This window comes from Pararge aegeria, chromosome 26 (genome assembly GCF_905163445.1).
Source record: "Pararge aegeria chromosome 26, ilParAegt1.1, whole genome shotgun sequence".
NCBI classification, from domain to species: Eukaryota; Metazoa; Arthropoda; class Insecta; order Lepidoptera; family Nymphalidae; genus Pararge; species Pararge aegeria.
Window position 1 is genome coordinate 7790818 of NC_053205.1, and position 22696 is coordinate 7813513.

The following is a 22696-nucleotide window of genomic DNA, read 5'->3' on the forward strand; positions in this document are numbered from 1 at the left end:
AAATAAAAATCAAATCGGTCCAGGCGTCTTCGAGTAACCGGGTAACTCTTCCTTTTTGAAGTCGGTTATAAAGTACTTCTTAATTTCAAATAAAATGAGATGTACTACGCAGACGAAGTCGTGGATATCCACTTGTGTATAATAGAATACGTCCAAGTGTAGTCAATATTCAGTGAGACATTATTTACCGACATTTGCGCTTTATCGCTTACTTACATCGATATATATCGCATATTTATAATGGATGGAATGGAACAACACTATCACTATGTGGCAATAATGTTGCTAGACGAAAAACGAATGCGTGTTTTATTACAAAAAAATTCAGCGAATATATTTTTAACGAGTAAAATTATATTGTACTAGTTGTACCCTGCCACGCTTCGCTGTGGTACATTTTTATGAAATGATTGAGAAATGAGAAACAAAACAAAGAATACATTACATATAAGTTTAATTTTGCAATATTTGTGGATATACACTATTTTTTGTTTTTCCACTGTCTGCGTAGATATAAAGACTCGTGCATATGTGACTGTGCAAAAAAATAGATAAAAACAATCCTTGATGCGGATATTATATAATGCCAAAATATCAGCTCGATCGTTGCAGAACTTTTTGAGTTTTTGAAGCGTACACAAAACAACATAACATTTATATTTATATAGATATAACTATGTATATTGTTAACATCTTATACGTAGATTTTAACCATGCAAACTTTTATTCGTTGGCCCAACACGTTGAATCTCCCGCTCGTTGAATGCTATGGGGGGTTTTAGGCTCTAAAATTACGCTACGACCCTTAAGAGCCGAGGAAAGTATCAACGCAGGCGGGTGACACGATGCGGTGGGTCGGCGTGTATTGTATAGAAAAGTAGAAGAAAATTCGCATACAAAACTTATCGAAAGTTGTTAATGTACGAAAATTAATACCTGATTACATAATTAGTAAGGTTAGTAATTGTAAATATATAGGTATTTACGAAATGTTTGTAAGACCAGCTTCAGTTACGCCAATACCTGATCTAGTTAAAACTATATCCCAGTGAGTTGCCATTCCTCGTACCCAAGTACTTGCTATAAAATCTATACTTGTTATTCTATATTATGAAATAGGTAAACAATATGTATGCGGGTAGGTAGATAATATAATAGCGGGTAGGTAGATAATATAAAAAAAAGAGTGAGTGTACTTATTTACACGCGTTAGAAGTTATACTTCTTTGGCGTATGGAAAAAAAATAACTAAAATGCAGTAGAGACAGTTAACGATAATTATTAAAATTAATCAAAAAGATTTTATTTAAATGAAAAAGGTTTAATTAACGTAATAATATTTATTTATTCACACTGTTTGTACTGTTACGAAACACGTGTTCTAAATATAAAAATACTAGAATATAAAACTTGATCATAGTTTTCATGCCACCTAGAACTAACTTTACGATGTACTTAGAATTCAAGTGATCGCGCCAAAAGAAGTATAACTTCAATAAACAAAGATATATTCTTTTCAATTCTTTAAGAAAAGCTAGTTTTATAATATCATTAACTTCCATCATGTTATGTCATGTAAGTGCCAGTGTTGTAATTGTATGGGTAAATTTGTATTTAACATGGCAACTTTACGGCGAGGCTCAATTCACTCGAATCGGGGCCGGCTGTTAACAGTTGTTGACTCATTCATTCCTGCGGCCCCCGTTTGACATGGCGAGCGTAAGCGTACGGACTAGTGGGTTATTATTCCTGTTTATGTTAATAAATGGCACGCTCGCCGCCTCACCGCCATGGATATTTGATGTGAAAGTGAACAACAGTACATGCGGTGAGATAAAATGTGATTACAATTTAACAGTGAGTGGTAAATACCGTTTATGGTCGTTAACCTCAACGCCCGGCTGTTATGACACGGTGCACGTCAACTCGGCGGGAGTTGATGTGTTGGTGCGGGTTGATAGGTTGACCAAGTGGTATTTTTGTGCTAAAAGTGATGAGGATGGCGGGTGGATACCGCAGGACGTGGGTTTGGAGGGCGGTGACGTCATCGCTTACGAACGGTATGTACAGAATACCATTTTGGGAACATATTTTTTGGATGGTGTTTTTGGTTTTTTTTTTTTTGTCCGCTTTTACGAACGTAAATTTTTACTAGATACGAATTCGGTAACATTATGCTATCGGATGATTTTTTTGTTTATGTATGTAATTTTTTCTATATGCTATAAAACAATATTTAAAATAACAAGCGATATTACTTAAATCACTTTTCGTTTTATTTAAGTATTTCTTTTAATTAATTTATTGCACAACCAAAAAACGGTTTACGAAAGGCGGTTTTAATGCTTAAGTATTTTCTATCAGCTAACCTTCGGACAAGCGAGAAAGACGAGTGGCCAAAAATTTGAGGAATTAAAAAAATATATATATTTATTTACATATATATATACCTACATAAAAAAATAATGACTACATGTTTGCGGCGCTTGCGTTTGTGACTCTGGGCCCATGGTCTTGGGACACGAAAAATTTTAATAACATCGTGTCCCAAAAATTGGTCCTTACCTCTCGTGACCCAAGAGCTGGCGGTTATTTAGGCCAACGACTAAGTCAAGCAATTTAAAGGGGTAATAGCGCCAGCATTTTGGGTACCATGCCCATAAGTGAACAGTTCGATGTATTTTATTTTTTGTAAATATTAATGATAGTTTTTAATTATTATTATGAGTTATTGGAATTATATTAAGCCTTCTTGAAATAAACAATTAAAAAAAAATATATTAATAATATACATTTGTATATAAAAATGTTATGTCGGTTTGTGTACGCTTCAAAAACTCAAAAAGTTCTGCACCCATCGAGCTGAAATTTTAGCATGACATAAATACGCATCAAGGTTTGTTTTTATATATTTTTCTCAATCATTCAATCACAATGTGCCAACGCGAAGCGTGCTACCTATTTAAAAAAAAAAAAAATTTTTTCGTTTCATACATTTGCAAAATAATACATCGAAATTGGGGCCATCCCTAGTAAGTTAACTAGTATTACTACTATCACTTGTGACAGTTGGTGCGTGCCGGGAATCGAACTCGTTTCCCCGAAAGAGAGATCGCAGTCCAAACCACTATGCTATAACCGCATCCAATTGTGCTTCAATTTGTCACAACAATAGTCACAATTTTCCTCAAAAAGTACTTTGCTGATTTAAATGCGGGTTTTTTGCATTACGCATTTAAGGTTACCAGCAGTCAGCACTAGTTATACGCAGGAGACAAAATTTTAATCCCTGACAGGGGATATAATTAACGTGCCGGGGATTGGGGATAGGAGAAGTTTGCCCCCGTTTATTATCCCTACTTACTTTACTATTGGCAGAATGGGACAAATTAGAAGGTCTAAGGCACTCCAAGAAATTCTTGGGCGCAACTGGAGCTTGTTTTCCAAACAAGATTAACAGACTGAGTAGGAGACAGGCAAGGTACGCCATAGCGGCCATAAGACACTTCAGCACAGGGTCCATGCTGCTCAAAATGGGCATAATTGATGACCCTACATGTAGGGCCTGCAACGAGGACGTCGAGTCCATGGAGCATTTACTTTGTGAATGCGACGGATTGGCTAGAAAGCGGTTGGACCTCTTGGGAGTGGCCTATCCACACCAGAGGATTACTGTGCCTCCAACCTAAAAGCTTCAATCAAACTCTTGGAGTGGATATTTGAAGCTATTTAGGGTGAGGGGATACAAGGACGGGGAGAGCACAAAAGATCCTGGAGGGTCGAAGTGCACCCGCTGAAGCGGGCCTCATTACAAGATAGAAAGATACTTTACTTAATATTATAAATGTCAATGTAAGTTTGTTTGTTACGCTTTCACTCAAAAACTACTTAACCGATCCTCGTGAAAGTTTGTACACATATTCTTGGAAGTGTTAGAGGTAATATTGGATACTTTTTATCCCGACATTAAGCTCGTTTCCTTTGCGAGAGAGGATGAAAGTGTTTGACGATTTTACACCATAACTCCGAATAATTACAACCGATTTAAATAATTATTTTTGTAATATAGAGGTTATAATATGTGTTTAATTTTGCCCAAACTGTGGTTGGAGATAGAGGACAGAACTCCTCAGCGGATGGCAGCAAACCCCTCATTTAACGCTTAGCGATAATGAATACTTTAAATTTTTTTTAGAACTACAACTTATTTAAATTCCACATCAAAAAACAAAATCAAACGCAGACGAAGTCGCGGGCAACAGCTACTAACACATATATTATTTGGATATTATTTCCACTTGTGCGCCAGTGCTCTGAGAATTGATAAAGCTGTGGTTTATCCTTTCCCCGGGGATATAATTGTCTTCTGTCCATGCCAGCCGTGCTGGCAAGGGATAAAATTTACTCGTCCACCTGCCGCAGCAGGCTAACAGGGAACAAATAAATATACCTACGACGCCAATGCAAACATCGTCATCTTACCCAAAAGTAAGGATCGCTTGTGTTATGGGTACTAAGATGAGGTACGAATCATCATCATCATATCACCCTGCTTTCTGAGTCCAAGGCCGTGGGTTCGATTCCCACAACTGGAAAATGATTGTGTGATGAACATGAATTTTTTTCATAAATTAAATATTAAATTAAATTAATAATTAAATATACAATGACAATACACACATCGCCATCTAGCCCCAAAGTAAGCGTAGCTTGTGCTATGGGTACTAAGACGACGAATATTTTTATGAATAATATACATAAATACTTAGAATATACATATAAACACCCAGACACTGAAAAACATTCATGCTCATCACACAAACATTTTCCAGTTGCGGGAATCGAACCCACGGCCTTGGACTCAGAAAGCTGGGTCGCTGCAAACTGCGCCAATCGGCCGTCAAATCCTATTCTATTCTATTCATTGTCTGGGTGTTTATCTTTATATTATAAGTATTTATGTGTATTCTTTATTTATACTCGATGAAGCAGGATACAAAAGGCGGCCTTATCGCGAAGTAGCGATTTCTGCCAGGCAACCTTAGGTTTAGGAAAACTAAAAAGAAAACGAACAGGTGGGATATTTAGTGCATACATACAAATATCAACTATCTATCTATTATATTCATAAAAAAATGTTCATCAGCTATCTTAGTACCCATAACACAAGCTACGCTTACTTTGGGGCTAGATGGCGATGTGTGTGTTGTCAAAGTATATTTTTTTATTTTCTGTATGGTATTCGACTAGTCAAATCTACTAACTCGCATAAAACGAAAAGTCGGTGGATCCGTCCGGCTAATACACACACACACGCACAAACACACACACTCACACATACACACACACACTCACACACACACACACACACACACACACACACACACACACACACACACACACACACACACTGACACTTTAAATTAATAATACCCCTAGCGTGTGTCGCTCATGAGGAGGACTCTGATAAAAGTATTGTTGACATTTTGACTCATAAGTTTACCTTAACTGTAACATTGAAACGATGAGTCACGTGACCATTTCTGACGCGGCGTTTAGCGCCGACTGAATTACTAAATCTGTGACTATAGTAACCATGATGATAGTGAAACGTCGGACTTGTCTTTATATAAAAAAAGGCTGTTCTCAGTGGTTTCATTGCAGGACGTGTTCCTAGCATGCCTCGCGAAGTGTTGTTCTGTTTATAGGCGATGGTAAACCATTTACCACCAGGTAAAAAGAACAGGCTCAGGATGAAGTGATGGAGGTGCTATTGACATTTTGACTCACGGTTTTAACTTAAAGCTAACATTGATAACTATGAGTCACGTTGCCATTTCTGACGCGGCGTTTAGCGGCGTCTGAATTACGAAATCTGTAATTACAGTAACCACGATGATGGTGATATGTCGGAAAGACTGGATATTGAACTGACTATTTTCTGTTAGAATTAATATTTGATTTTATGAATTTAAAATGCATATAAAAATTTCGATGGTAGAAAAGCCGTAGCTTTATTGGAAAAAGCGCTCAGGCCGCGATTGCCAGAGAGTCGCAGGTTCAAATCCTGTCAGTTTCGAAAATTTTTATATGTTACAACAATCGGTCGTTTAGGAGGAGTTCAGTGTCGTACCCTCAATAACAATGAGGATAAGGATTGAAGAAATTATAAATTACACCATACAGATTCTCCTGCTTTTCGCGGAAAATTAAGCTTAATTTTCATAATAAATAAAAATAAACAATACTACACTCGCCCGATTGCTACTCTCACACAGTGGCACAGTATAGGGCTGTCGTATCTGGCAGCAAATACCTTTAGAATGCCGTTCTCGCTGGTACGTAAACGCTGTAGGATAGAGGCTGCTTTGTGACGCATTATGGCAAAAGAGTAATTTTGAATTTAAATTTTTTTGAATTTTACTGCGATCACCAACCCGTCTGCACAGCGTGGTGATTATGGGCAAACCCTCCCATTAGGATTTATTTACAAAAAACATAGATGTTATGCGTAATTCATGATCTACCGATTATCATTAACATTATTTTAAAACTAATAATAATATTACGATGTTATGATAACGCAATTAATTTTAAATACAATTTGGTTCCAGTACTACAGAGGCGTTAATATGAAAACCTGGATAGCAGCTTCATTTTTTGTGCCTTTTGGAGTAGAGACTTTGGGACCGTGGGGTCCGGAGGCACGAGCTCTTTTTGAAGAACTATCGAAAAGGGTTATCGAGTCTACCGGTGATCCTAGAGCGGGCCACCTTGGCCAACGAATTAGTTTGGCCATTCAAAGGGGCAATGCTGCCAGCATCTTAGGAACTGTGCCTTGTTGCGGTGGTTTCGAAGACGTTTTTGATTTTATTTAGTTTTAAATAGTTTATTTTAGGTTATATTTATAAAACAATTAGAAGAATATGTTTATGGCGCTCTCTATTACAATGCTTATAATATTGATTTTACCGGAAAGTTCTGTCCACTCCGGTTACAATCATTTTCAACAAGTATGCGCATATTCCTGTGACACATTTTTGGCTCTCTGTTTTGATCGCTAACAATGTATACACATTTTCGTCGCAGGTGACCTTAAACGAAGATCATTCTTGTTAGTATTTAGTGACACGCGATCGTGTACCGTGTATGGCTACCGACAAAGTTCAATTAACGCCACTGTATTTTGTACGAATTCCAACAAGAAAGAAATGCTACAGAAGCGTATAGAAATTTATTGAAAGTATTTGGTGAAGGTACAGTTTCTGATAGAACATGAAGAAGATGGTTCAAAAAATTTCATGTAGGTGATTTCGACCTTTCTGATAAGCCGGCTCTGGGCGACCATCTTTGATCGACGATGATACTGTCAAGATCATGTAAGAGCAAGATCCTTTTTTGACAACTTGGAGATTGCGGAAAGGCTTGATTCAGCTCAACAAACCATTTCCGACCATATTCGGAAACTAGGGTTTGTGTGGAAGTATTCGAGATGGGTGCCACATGAGTTAAGTGAGAAGAATTTGCCTGATCGAATCATCATATGCACATCTCTGCTTGCGCGCATCAAAATCGAACCCTTCTTGGACCGGATCATAACTGGGGATGAAAAGTGGATTACCAGTGGCGTGCATCTCATAGATGCAAATAAGCAGTGCATACCCTGACCTCAGGGCCTCTCAGACCATAAGGACGAGTTAAAATTTAAAGATTGAAAAAAAATTAAACAATTTATAGAAAACTATAAAAGCGCCATCTAGTTAAAACCGGCCGCACTTCTATGTAAATCAATGGACAAGTCCCGTGTCATGGTTTAGAACTAAAATAGACCAACTGCGTTATATTTCGACTATATTTTAATAATTTAGAGTTGTAAACAGTATACCTAAATAAAAAATAACGCTTTAAATATAATTTAAATCTCATAAAATTAGCTGGGGTTTTCACGATTAAGTATCCATTGCCGGGCAAATCGTTTATTCGTCGCTCGAATTAATGCGCCGCGCCGCCGCGGTCTCCATAGAAGCACGGCGATTGAATGCATCTGTCGTTACTTGTGTGCACCAGCACACAAGGAAGTTCTGGTGTGTAGTGATATAATCGCGTGCGTGCTTACACAATATTTGGCTCTTTCTATGTGTGCGAGTTTTCCAGGTTTCCAGTATAGGGGTTTCGCTTGTGTGCAAATCTTAAAAGCACTGCTTACGGAAATTTGAAATCCAAATGTATGCTTTGTTTTTTATAAGCACAAGTAATTTGCTTTGTTTGTTATTGTTTTAAACGGCAATAATTCTTTTTTGTAGTTAAAAAATTTATCAATGAATTTTATTACATTCAAGGTCTTTAGAAATTTATAAGTACCTAATTTGTTCAAAAAGTATATTAATATAACCAAATTAAAAGTTGCCGAATTATGTTAAATAAATTATTAACGTATACCAGGTGCCATTGGTAACTGATGAAGTAATATTCTTCAAATGACAACTTTTAATAGCATTTGTGTACTAAGAAAATATTACGGACATATTTTGACTATGATATTCTCATTATCGCTGGCGATCGCTCAGCGCCATTATTGTTTACCTTTTACCTTCTGTCATAACAACTTATATTCACCGAATTAGAATTAATTACTGTTTTTTTTGTTTGCTGTACGGTTGTTTGTAAATAGTTACAATTATTATTGTTAACATTAACCTTTGTGACAGTGTACTGTTTGTAAATGATTGTGAGGAATATTCTTAGTGTAAGAAAGTTCTTATACCTATTCGGCGTGTGATCTGATGGTTCAGTGTGCTTGGAAAATGTAGGTAAGTTTAGAGCTAATTCTTAACTAACGTTTAATTGAGATTATTCGTAAAGGAAGGAATGCACCTACAAGGAGCGGCACGTAAAAAGAGCTCTGACTGACTTACAGAAACAGGCGAATAGCAGTGATCAATGTTTTGTTTCATTATTTATTTATAATAATACCTATGTTTGTTTATTGTTTACACTAAAAAACATTATTTAATGTAATTGCCGCAATGGCAGACAATTTTAAAAACTCGCTAGTCGGTCGTCTCAGAGCTTACTATACCTATTGGAAATAGGAGATGATGAGAAGATCTACATGGGTATCACAAACAATGTTAGGTTAGGTACCTACTCACAAATAAAATTATACAGTAACATCAAAATAGCATGTTCAGTACCTATTTTTTTTATGCATACCCTGACCGAAAACCCTATGCACGCCACTGTGGATTACCTATTAAAACATCATAAGAAAAGGGCATATTGTGAACCTGCCCTCTCTACATCTAAACAGAAGTTGAGCCTGAACAAGAGAATGTTGTGTATATGGTGGGACATTCGAGGACCAATACATTTTGAGCTGTTGAAACCAAACGAAAGGCTAAATTCGGAGAGGTACTGTCAGCAATTGAATAAATTAAAAACAACACTCCAAGAAAAAGGCCGGCGATGTTCAATAGGTAGGACATCATACTGCTTCATGACATTGCCAGGCAACATGCTGCTTTGGGGCCTCGTCAGAAAGTTGCAGAGCTAGACTGGGAAATTCTGTCGCATCCACCATACTCCTTGGACCTAGCACCATCTGATTATTACTTGTTTCTGTCCTTACAGAATTTCTTGCGGGGCAAACAATTCAAGAACGAAGACGATATCAGACAAGCACTGGTTCAATTTTTGGCCCCTAGAGATATAAAAATGGGATATCAATACAAATGGGATATCAATACAAATACAGATTCCGAGCAGACACTGACAGTTCGGCGATGATAATACAATAGGTTTAGGAGCCATTGTTTAATTATTTTTCATCAATCATCAATTTTCGTGACTTAAAAACAATTAGTTAATTTCCCTTTACTTTATTGGTTTTGTTTGTAACTTTTAGCTGATTTTCGAACTTTTTATGTATTCACTTCTATCTTCTTGTGATATTAATCTTATTTAAATTTATGTGACTAAGAACCATGCATCTCTTAAATTTAAAAATAATATTAAAATGTAAACGAAAATGGCAGATGTGAGAAGACAAGCGACGACGACAGATAAATATTTTGTGTCAGTCATCAGATGATCAGACCACTGACCTATAATAACTATAGTATAGTAGAAGTAGTGTAGTATAGTAGATACTATAGATAAAATAGGTCAGTGTTTCAGATACAGATTAATATAATACTACGTATATGATTAAAAACCCCCTTCGTTTAGAAGAAGGACTAAAATAGCAACGAAATGCATTTATTCTTTGTACATATTGGCTTAGTAAGCTACGAGAAAAAACTACTTTTAGTGTCCTGCTGGCAAGAAGTCATTAATAACGATGGCAATTATATTATTCAGTAAAGTTTATCCAAAGTATGAAAAAATTTATTCATTTGTTTCATTCTAAAACGGACAGAACTTCCCGGTAGACCTAATATAAATGCATGTTCCTCTTTACGAAAAGCAATGATTCATAAATGTATAACGAAGTTAATGTACGGACCTTTAGTTCCTTCAAATCGCTTCTGCAGCTGGAGGACTAGGAGAGACTTCTAGTTAAGCAGTGAAGTAGTTATAGGCTGATGACTCAAGTCTAGATATCGGTTGCCAATGACACACGCGGTTCGTGACGTCACTCACGTCACGTAATGGAATGTGACGCCGGCGCCGCCATTTTGTTTATTCGGCGCGCGAACATCTGGTGCCGCGTCCGTTTGGCAAACGACCAGACGGACAAGCAGACAACATGTTATAATTAGATTGTGATTTGTGATTGAAAGCGATAGTAGAATGTAGGTCACAGTTACTTCTGTTATAAGTTAAGCGAGTCCTTATTTTTCCGTTATACTACTACGTCTTTTATTCATGTCTTTTATATGTACTTTGTCTTTTACACAAATTAATTGGGACATTTTAATATTTTAATTTAAGCAATCGTTATCATCTCGTGTTAGCAAATCTGGCTTTGTACGTACATTTGGTTAAAGATGAAAAGGTATCTTCTTTCAGACTGGTCAAAATTATGCATAATCTATGGTCGGTATGAGTTGGAGTAGGAATTCAAAATGACAGGAACCCAGATCAAAACCAAGGATCAAACCCAGATCGTATAAAATGACGGGAAGAATACTCTGTACTCCTCTATACCTCTGTATAGAGGAGTACAGACAGAAGTGTCATTGAAGAAGTTATCTCTTCTGAGTTAGTAAAAAGTTTAGATAGATTGATGTCTGAGTTTACAATGTGACGGCCGATTGGCGCAGTGGGCAGCGACCCTGCTTTCTGAGTCCAAGGCCGTGGGTTCGATTCTTACTACTGGACATATTTGTGTGATTAACATGAATGTTTTTCAGTGTCTGGGTGTTTATCTATATATTATAAGTATTAACGTATATTATTCATATAATTATTCATCAGTCATCTTAGTAGGTACCTACCCACAACACAAGCTACGCTTACTTTGTAGCTAGATGGCGTTGTGTGTAGTGTAATAGTATATTAATTTATCAAAATTCAAATTCAAATTCAAAATTCATTTATTTCAAGTAGGCCTAATATAAGCACTTTTGAAACGTCAAGTCTATCATCTTCAACCCTATTGGTGCGACCCTGCTTTCTGCTCAGAAAGCAGGGTCTGTGCTAATCGGCCGTCAAATGATGACCTGCTAGGAAACCAGGGAAGGATAATATGTCGTAAGATGATACACAAACATTCTCTATTCATAAGAAATCAGAAACGCAATCATACGAAGTCGCGGGAATCCGCTAATCAAGGCGAAGGCCGTAGTTCACCGCGCTGATCCCGTGTGATTTTCAGTGGTTTTGACGGCCGAGTGGCGCAGTGGGCAGCAACCCTCTCTCTCGTCTTTCGGTCGTGGGTTCGATTCCCACAACTGGAAAATGTTTGTGTGATGAACATGAATGCTTTTCAGTGTCTGGGTGTTTATCTGTATATGTGTATTATAGTCATGAAAAAAAAAAATTATATTCAGCAGCTATCTTAGTACCCATAACACAAGCTACGCTTACTTTGGGGCTAGATGGCGGTGTGTGTATTGTCGTAGTATATTTATTTATTTATTTATTTATTTAGTGGTGTGCATAGAGGGTATGCACAGGGTATGCAGATGATATAATATGAAGAAATTCTCCAGTACGAGTTATAAATACTTACGGGTAGGCTTTTTATAATTCTTACAATGCCTATCCTTATCTTTTTTTTTAACTCGTAGTAAAGATTTTCTTCATTTTATACCTTCTTCATACCCTGTGCATACCCTCTATGCACGCCACGGGTGGTTTGGAAGACTTCACATACATAACCTCTCAACATTTTGGAGAACTCTCAGGCATGCAGATTTCCTCACGATGTTTAGCTTCACCGTTAGAGCTAAGCGATATAGTGTTCCGGGGCGATGTCGCGTAGAAACCGCGCGTAGAAATTGTGAGATGGTGATAACAAAAAAAAAACACCCGGCTAAGTTTGTTGTGGGCTTCTTCTTAGACCAGGACGCGTTTGGAACCCTCGTAGCTTTAGTTTTAAGTTTACGAATGTGGTTATCGCCATCATCTCACTACCGTGTAGTTCTTATGTACGCATCAAAAGTGCCACCTGTGGGCCTACTTGAATAAAGATATTTTTGACTTTGACTTTGACTTTGAAAAACCGATTAGGGGTATGACAACCATACTCCCACACGGGTTAGCCCGCTACCATCTTAGACTGCATCATCGGTTATCACCAGGTGAGATTGCAGTCAAGGGCTAACTTGTAGTGGAAAAAAGAATTGGTATTTAATTATTGGACAGAAGCAGGCGTTACTTTGCGCAAATCCATAATATATTATGAAAATTAAGCTTAATTTGCTATACTCCGCGAACAGCAGGAGAATCTGTATGGTGTAATTTATAATCACTTCAATCCTTATACTCCACACCAAACATATACTCGGCAATGTACCCTCTACGCAGGTAGAGCTCCGGATTGAAGTGATTATAAATTACACCATACAGATTCTCCTGCTGTTCGCGGAGTATAGCAAATTAAGCTTAATTTTCATAATATGGTATTTAATTGCTTAAAACGCACATAACTCCTCGAAAGAGGTGCGTCAAGACGTTCAGTGAAGTGTTAAGTGGGGTCACTTAATATTGTTGCCGGAGTCAACGGCCCTGGGCCGCTTGTTTCCAGCGGCTCCCAGCGGACTGATGTGCCTAACCACCCGTCCGAGAAACACTACTAAAGTGGAGTGGTTTTTATACTTTTTCATAAAAGTCGCGCACTCGGCTTCTGTACGTTCTTAGTTCTGTGAGTTACACGATAGTAGAGCTGTTAAAAACCAGATAAATGTTTGCGCTGATAAGCGAGCGTATTTATTCTGGCATCCTAAAGTTATGATACCGTTATTTAACAAACTCAGGGCGGTTTTAATAGTTTGACCTCTACGTGGCGTACGTAGTAGCTGTAGTGTTACAGTTATTTTATAAAGTTGGTAAATAATTAAATATCGATAACTAAAAATTAATATTTTCCAGATATTTTATTAAATTGATTAGGGTTTTTACGAATACGCCATTAATTATTTTTTGTTGAAAGTTAGTTTTCAAGAAACATTTGAAATTATATTTGATTAATGACATAGAATTGGTGGGTAGGTTGATATAAATACGACTGCATTATCGATACACTCCAGTCGACATTCGCAAGGCCCGCAACAAGGCTGCGTGTGTGATGGGTCGTCTCTATCCAATGATTTGCCGTAGAAGCAAATTATCCCTCCGTCACAAGCAAGGGCGGATCCAGCTTTGGCGCCAGGAGGGGGTCACATAGTCTTGGTCAAGTCGAGAACTTATAATTTAATTTTGATGCCAATAGATAGAAGTAAAAAGTAGGAATTTTATTAATGTACCTAAGTCATCATCATCATCATCACATCAACCGATAGACGTCCACTGCTGGACATAGGTCTTTTGTAGGGAGTTCCAAGTTCCACGATTCTGAGCCGCTTGGATCCAACGACTACCTGCGACGCGCTTAATGTCGTCTGTCCACCTCGTTGGGGGTCGACCAACGCTGCGCTTACCAGTACGGGGCTGCCATTCCAGCACCTTGGGACCCCAACGTCCATCCTTTCTCCGAACTATGTGCCCGGCCCATTGCCACTTAAGCTTCACGACTCGTTGAGCTATGTCGGTAACTTTGGTTCTTCTACGAATCTCCACATTTCTGATTCGATCGCGTAGAGATACTCCGAGCATAGCTCTCTCCATCGCCCGCTGAGTGACTCTAAGCCTTCTTATGAGGCCCATAGTTAACGACCATGTTTCAGAGCCATAGGTCATCACTGGCAACACGCACTGTTCGAAGACTTTCGTCTTCAGGCACTGAGGGATTTTTGACGAAAAGATGGCACGAAGTTTCCCGAACGCTGCCCATCCGAGTTGGATTCGACGGTTCACCTCCTTCTCGAAATTGGACCTACCTAACTGGATCGTGTGTCCTAGGTATACGTATTCGTCAACAATTTCGAGTGCAGTGTTCTCAGCGATTACTGGTTGAAGCGGAACATGAGCATTAGACATAATCTTCGTCTTGCTCATGTTTAATGTACCTAAGTACTGTACTTAAATTTTTTTATTCTCTATTTTACACTTGCAAAACTTAACCTAAATAACTTGTACATATACACGTACATAATGCCATCTTCTCTAAAAGACATCCAGAGAAGAATTATCACTCACGGAATGAGGCAGCCTATTTATATTCCATAACCGTGGTGAATGATTTGCCGTAACCGCTAGAGGTATGTCGAGGGGTATGACGCAAAACTCCGCAAGAGTGAAGGGTTTAACAAGCTCAGGGGGGGTCATGACCCTCATGACCCTCCCCCCCCCGGATCCGCCGTTGGTCACAAGGTAACCTTGTATAAAACGTGCATACGTCCCATTATGACATACGCCAGCGTCGCATTCACAGCTCTTACAAGAGCTTTCAAGTCCTGCAGAACAAGTTTATGCATGACCACGGACAGTCCGTGTATCGTGCGCAAGTAGACCTCCACCGAGATCTCGATCTTCCCACCGTAGCCCAGTACATGAATTATTATCAAAGGCCTATTTTGAAAAAGCAGTCCGACACCCTAACCCCCTAGTGGTCGAGGCGTCGAGCTAAAGCGGCGACGACCGAAGCATGTCCTCGACGACCCTGACGATAAAATAACAACCGACAACGTGTCCCAACAACACACACACACGCAACAAACACAGCGTCTTCGCCGGCGAAGACGAGGGCCCCGATTTCTGACGACATCCGGACGTGGATCCTTACCACGGTCACGGGGGCGTTCGGACTAAACAATAATAAGTCGAAAAGTCCACCAACAATCAGATTAACGTCGAACCGAGTCGAGGTCCGAGCCCTCGCAGGAGGTACCCTCGGGTCGACGTCTCCCACTCTCCCCCCCGATGTCGTCGAGCCCTGGGGCTCTTCTCATGGCGAGCTTTCGCGCTCGCCCCACTCCCCCAGTGACGCCGTAGCAACCCCTCAGGTGGTTAGCGGCAAGTTTGTTGTAAGATACACTCCAGTCCTACATGAACTCGAACTATGCAAAGATACCTCCCGAATATTAGTCGTTATCAGTAGATACATAATGATTAATCCCCTGCGAGAGTGATCGAGAGGACGATAAGTAAAAAACACCTGAATTTCCTAATCTGTGTAAAGCCAGAAGAAAAAATAATAATAACACACACACGCGCGAATATAAGAACACACACATAAATAAAATAAGAAAATAAAGGACCCAAGATTGCAGGTAAAAAATGGGTTCTAATTTCGATGGTAAAATGTGGGGAATCCACAAGTGGTGAGGTTTTGATAATTTGAATTGATTAGTTGTGAATCGTATAAATTTAGAAACCCCCCGCCTTTTCTTAGTTTACATTATTCTACTAGTCAAGCCAAGTGGTGATGTTTGATAATTTGAATTGTGAAGCGTATGAATATAAGAAACCGCGGCTGTCAATATAGTGTACATTTGACGGCCGATTGGCGCAGTTTGCAGCGATCCTGCTTTCTGACTCCAAGGCCGTGGGTTCGATTCCCACAACTGGAAAACGTTCGTGTGTTGAGCATGAATGTTTTTCAGTGTCTGGGTGTTTATATGTATATTCTAAGTATTTATGTATATTATTTATAAAAATATTCAACAGTCATCTTAGTACCCATAACACAAGCTACGCTTACTTTGGGGCTAGATGGCGATGTGTGTATTGTCGTAATATATTTATTCATTTCTACTAGTCGAGCCACGTGGTGATTTTTGATACTTTTAATTGACTAGTCGTGAAACGTTTAAATTTAGAAACCCCTAACTTTCAATATAATGTGCATTAAATGCACTAGCGGCACGTCTTTGACGGCAAGGTGGTAACTAGCCACGGCCCACGGCCAAAGCCAAAGCCTCCAAGGGAAAATTCAGAAATTATAAATTACCAAATTGCCCCTGGCGGGAATCGAACTCGGGAACCAATGATACTTAAATTCACAGCGCTCACCGTTGCGCCAGGGTGAGGTCTTCGAAAGTATCAAAAACAAAGTATGTATTTATTCTAGAAACAAAGCAATTATTCCATTGTTATAAAATTTTCACTGTCCGCATTCCCTACTACTGCTTTTTTTTTTTTTTTGTCTTTTTTCACGCAGCATTTTCGTAGCCGTAGGGAAATAGAAAAGAAAAACTGCTGAGTTTCTTGTCAGCTTCTTCTCGGTAGAATCTGCCTTCCGAACCGGTGGTAGAGTCTCTACAAACTAACATACGACGGCCGATTGGCGCAGAGGGCAGCGACCCTGCTTTCTGAGTCCAAGGCCGCGGGTTCGATTCCCACAGCTGGAAAATGTATGTGCGATGGACATGAATGTTTTTCAGTGTCTGGGTGTTTCTATGCATATTATATGTATTTAAGTATTTATGTATATTATTCATATTATTCATAAAAATATTCAATCAGTCATCTTAGTACCCATAACACAAGCTACGCTTACTTTGGGCGATAGATGGCGATGTGTGAATATTCGTAGTAGGTATATTTAGTTTATTTTATACTTGGATATAGAAACGCGTGCAATGTCGCAGACAGATCGGACAGTTGGCTTTAAACGCGGAGACCTTGCGCCGATAAACAAGCAACTATGTAAAACTAGTACAAAATATAAAACCTCATTCATTGAGATCAATTATACTCGCAGCGAACGATGACATCATTTCATTGTTTAATCTATACCCTAAACCTTCGAACAAGACGAAAATACAATCGCTGTATACAAATATCGACCTTCGAGTTAATTGAAAGAGATGTTATTCGCGTGTATTTATTTGGATGTGCGAGTTGGAATTTCGGGGACCACTACTTATGATGTACCTATCATGAAAGATCACAAAAGCGCAATTGTTGTGTACGAAAATCTACCTTCTGTTCAAACAAATAAAAATGTTTTTGGTATGTATCGATTTGGATATACGATTTAAGAATTTTGGGACTATTTACTGGATTTCCATTAAACATCACAAAAACCAACATGTTGCAAACAAAAATCGACCTTCACTCCTAATAAAAAGAGATGTTATTCGTGTGCATTGATTTGAATGTACGAGTTTGGAATTCGGGATTACTACTGGTTGATGTACCTAATATAAAACATCACAAAAACAAATATGTTGTATTCAAAAATCGACCTTATTTTTCAAACAACAGAGATGTTATTCGTGAGTATTCATTTGGATGTACGATTTTTGGGAATTTGGGTGCTACTTGTTGAGCTAATGGCGTTGAGTTTTAACGTTATAAATATGGTAGGCGTAATTCCAAACTGGCTATTTATGTTTTTAAATACAAATTGGTTTAATTCATATTTAGAACGAAACGTAATAGCAGAAATTTTTGTTTGTTGATATGGAGGACGTCTGAAAGTTAAATAAAAAAATAAAAAAATCCAAAAGTGCACGCCTCATAGCGGTCATTCAAATTTAAAAAAAATCCTAAAACAAAAACTCAAGTTTTTTAAAATGAAATAACAAATAAAATTAATATCTTTGTCTCACGCGATTTTATGACACGAAATTTAGGTAGGTACATAGCGCATGCGCTTATCTTGATTTTTTTTTAGTTTTTGATAAATTATAATTAAACGACAGTACTTAGAACGCTAATGTTAACTAGGAATCAGCACAGTGCATTACTTTATATAATAAAAAATAAAAAATATTCCGGTAAGATAATTTTTTCGTCCAATTTCTCTGCCACATACACGGATCCGTAAACACAGACACACGGACGTCCAAAAATGATTAGTTTATTATTATTTACTATATTGAACAAGAATAATTGCTTATAAAATATATATCATATGTGCTGGACAGATTATTAAACTCGATGTTAGTGCACTCCTGTAAGTGTTATACTAATAAAAAAAAACTTCATTTAAGTTTTGAAAGACTGGGTTTTTTGACATGTCGCGAGTAGAGCATGACCTCTCGCTCCGCTTATGAGGCGTGCAATTTGTTTTTTTTTTGTTTTGAAGGTGAAAAATTAGTCGGTAGTGTTTTTAGCTGTTTGATAGAAATCGGTCCAAGATGGCCGCGAAGTTCTGAATTAAATATTTATTCACAAGTCCCACAAACCACAGTCATCATCATCAACCCAGTACCTGCCCACTACAGGGCACGGGTCTCCCCCCACAATGAGAAGGGGTTAAGGCCGTAGTCCACCACGCTGGCCCACATTGTGGATTGGTGGACTCCACACAGCTATGACTATAGCATGGAGAACTCTCAGGCATGCAGGTTTCCTCACCATGTTTTCCTTCACCATTGAAGCAAGTGATATTTTAATTGATTTAAATGAAAAGTGCGTGCAGGGATTCGAACTCGGAACCCCGAATTTTAATTCAAAGTCCTACCCACTGAGCAGAGGCCAGGGTATGCATTCTGCAGGTCAATTGCATAAAAAGGGAAAATTCTCCTTCTATACGAGTTATATATCAATTTCAGGGTAGGCAGTCCTTTTGTGCATATATGAAGTGCACGCCACTGCCACTGAACTATCACCGCTTCACACACCATGAGTAACAAATGAAGGTTCTTGACCAGTAGAATACTTAACACTGTGACAAATTTCAATTCCAAGATGGCCGCTACCACAAAATGGCGAACTGCATTTATTTTTCACAATTCCCTCAATATGGTTATCAAATGAATGAATAAAAGAATGAATGAAATACACTTTATTGTACACCAAATAAAAAAATAAAAAAAAACAAGCATTAGAAAAAAAAAAGGAGAAAAGGTACAATAGGCGGCCTTATCGTTTAAAAGCTATCTCTATTACACAAAGTAATACTTGAATATTAAACATAAATGACAAAAATATACGTACTTTATAAAAAATAAATGATGGCTCGTCTAGCAGAATAATGTACACTATAACGAAAGGCGGGGCATTTTAAATTTTTTCTTTTCTTTCGTAGTAATGTACGTTTAAAAAAGTTAAGTCATTGGTTAGCAAAATAAGTTAGCATAGTCTCGATACATTAATTATCATAATATACGGATTAATTTGCATCGTTTGCGATTTCAATATCTTTGTATGGAGTTTTTATTACAAGGTGTTATGACATATTAGCGTTCCATTAGCCACTATATGTGTGAGACCCCCGGAGTCAAAGTCAAAAATATCTTTATCCAAGCAGGCCTATAGGTGGCACTTTTGATGCGTACATTAAATAAACACGTAAACTTAAAACTAACATATCCGTAAACTTAAAACTAAAGCTACGAGGGTTCCAAACGCGTCCTGGTCTAAGAAGAAGCCCACAACAAACTTAGCCAGTGGTTTTTTTTTGTTTTCACCTTCTCACATTGTAAAAGTTTGTTGTTATATTTTCATTCAGACTTGATTTATATAATAATAGGTTTTTAATAATAATTTCACTAACAAATATCGAAACGGGCGCAGTGGGCAGAGACCCTGCTTTCTGAGTCAGAGGCTATGGGTTCGGTTTCCACAACTGTAAAAATAAACATTAGTGTGATGACAGTGTTCAGTGTCTGTCTGTCTGTTTATATGAATATTATAAATACATTATACCTCAGACCGCGATTGCCAGAGTCGCAGGATGATGATTTATAAAAATTTATAATTCCAAGTGTACGTAAAACACTTATCAAAATTATAAAATTATATAGTAATACCACAAGCTACGCTTACTTTAGGCTTGGGGTATGGAGGGTAGAGGTAAGGAGAGTCATCTGTGTATATGAAAAAGTGTCGTCAAAATGTATTAAATTAGGATGGCGCCACATTTGCATCAGAGTAACTCTTAAAAGAAGCGCCAAATATAAATATTGTTAGAGTAGGCTTGAATAATAAACAAGGAAGTATGGAGATACAAGGAAGTAAGGTTATATTTACCACAATATTTTGTACAACGTAAGTTGTTGAAATTCTCAATAATTAACTACTTTAGTCGATAATGACATTAAATTTTTTAACTCGGCATACTTCAATTCATCTACGATTGCTACATTCATACCATACCCTGTGCATCCACCAGCGCCATTGTGGAGGATTTTTGAACTGTTATTTAGCGCAACAACTGGACACTTTTTCAACTTTTCTCCCATATAAGATGACTCTCCTTACCTCTACCCTCCATAGCTTGGGGCTAGATGGCGATGTGTTTATTGTCATTTGTCGTAGTATATTTATTTACTTATTTAATATTTGAAGAACGGTAAAAAATTATGTTTATAAAGTTATGACAACTTGAATTCGGCGTTTCAGCTGTCATGGCGGATGTTGCAGTTTTATATATAGAAAATTTATACCAATCTCGTTTAGAATATAAATAAAAATAAGTTTTTTTATAGACTAATCATATACGATATTTTAAAAATAAAAATTTAATATTTTAGGATTTGATAAATTCCATTCCTATTCTAGCACCTTCTAACGTCCATCGGTTCTCCGAGCTATGTCCGACGCCCACGCCCCTCTGCCACTTCAGCTTCGAGACTCTTTGAGCTTATGTCGTTAACTCTTGATAAACGAAATGTTTCTGTTTTTATTATATTTTGTATATGTTAATGTTGTTGTATACAAATAAAGAGTTTAATAAATAAGACACCGGTAGGTATCTTTGCATCGTTCGAGTCCATGCAGCATTATCCATACACTCCAGTAGGACTGCATAATAGTCGTATTTATATCAACTATGGGCCTCATAAGAAGGCTCAGAGTCACTCAGCGGGCGATGGAGAGAGCTATGCTAGGAGTATCTCTACGTGATCAAATCAGAAATAAGGAGATCCGTAGAAGAACTAGAGTTACCGACATAGCTCAGTGAGTCGCGACGCTGAAGTGGCAATGGGCAGGGCACATAGCTCGGAGAACCGATGGACGTTGGGGTCTTAAGGTGCTGGTGGGCGACCCCGCAACGGTAAGCGCAGCGTGGGTCGGCCCCCAACGAGGTGGACAGATGACATCAGGCGAGTCGCTGGGAGCCGCTGGAGGCAAGCGGCCCAGGACCGTGCATTGTGGAACTCCCAAAAGACCTATGTCCAGCAGTGGACGTCAATTGGTTGACAAGATGATGACGATCATTTATATCAAAATACCCACCAATTCCATGCCATGAACATTGTTCATTAATCAAATATAATTTCAATTGTTTCTTGAAAACCAACTATGAACTAATAAATAATTATTTATTTACTTTATAAAACCCTTTCAACCCTGATTTGATCACGTAGAGATACTCCAAACTCTCTCCATAGCCCGCTTTGACCCTGAGCCTTTTTATGACCATAGTTAGTCATCACGTTTCAGAGCCATAAGTCAAAATAATAATAATTCTTTATTTCGTAACTATGACCCATCTACACTATTATATAATGGAATAATTTAAAACAGTAAGAATCAAACTCTAAATTAAAAAAAAAATGTGAGCAGTCACGGGACAGATGCCTGGCAGATGTGAAACATCGAAATAATCGTAATTATTATGTACAAGTAATAGGCACAAAAGTACAGATTATGACAGGAACTAAATATGACATGATAAAAAAATATAATATTATTACGAATTTTCTCCAGCAAATAATGACTGTTGTATTTTATATACAACTGGAAAATGTTTGTGTAATGAGCATAAGTGTTTTTCAGTGTCTGGGTGTTTATATGTATTTTCGACGTATTTATATGTATATCTTAATATATATAAATCTCCTGTCACGATGTTTGTCCGCGATGGACTCCTAAACTACTTAACCGATTTTAAATTAAATTGGCACACCGTGAGCAGTCTGGTCCAACTTAAGAGATAGGATAGCTTAGATATTTCATTATAGTCGCAATTTTATTTTATTGCAAATTATTTGTCTATAATTAACTGACAGTCACATGTACTCATTTAAGGCTTAGCGATACTGAATACGATAAAAACAAAATCAGACGCAGACGAAGTCGCGGGCAACAGCTAGTTATTCATAAAAATATTCATCAGTCATCTTAGTACCCATAACACAAGCTACGCTCACTTTGGGGCTAGGTGGCGATGTGTGTATTGTCGTAGTATATTTATTATTTATTTATTTATTTTCTATATATACAAAATGTTTTAATTCAAAAATATCTTTAA

General features: G+C 37.8%; 1 protein-coding gene across 1 annotated transcript in view; it reads left to right on the forward strand.

Annotated features, from left to right (window-relative positions):
- The first annotated feature begins 1671 nt into the window (after positions 1-1671).
- The window catches only part of LOC120635118 (metal transporter CNNM4-like), a 52293-nt gene continuing 31268 nt past the window's right edge, over positions 1672-22696 (forward strand). The window contains exon 1 of the mRNA XM_039906040.1: positions 1672-2060. Within this exon, the coding sequence (XP_039761974.1) occupies positions 1711-2060 (350 nt within the window). The 5' untranslated portion in view covers positions 1672-1710. The remainder of the gene's footprint in view (positions 2061-22696) is intronic.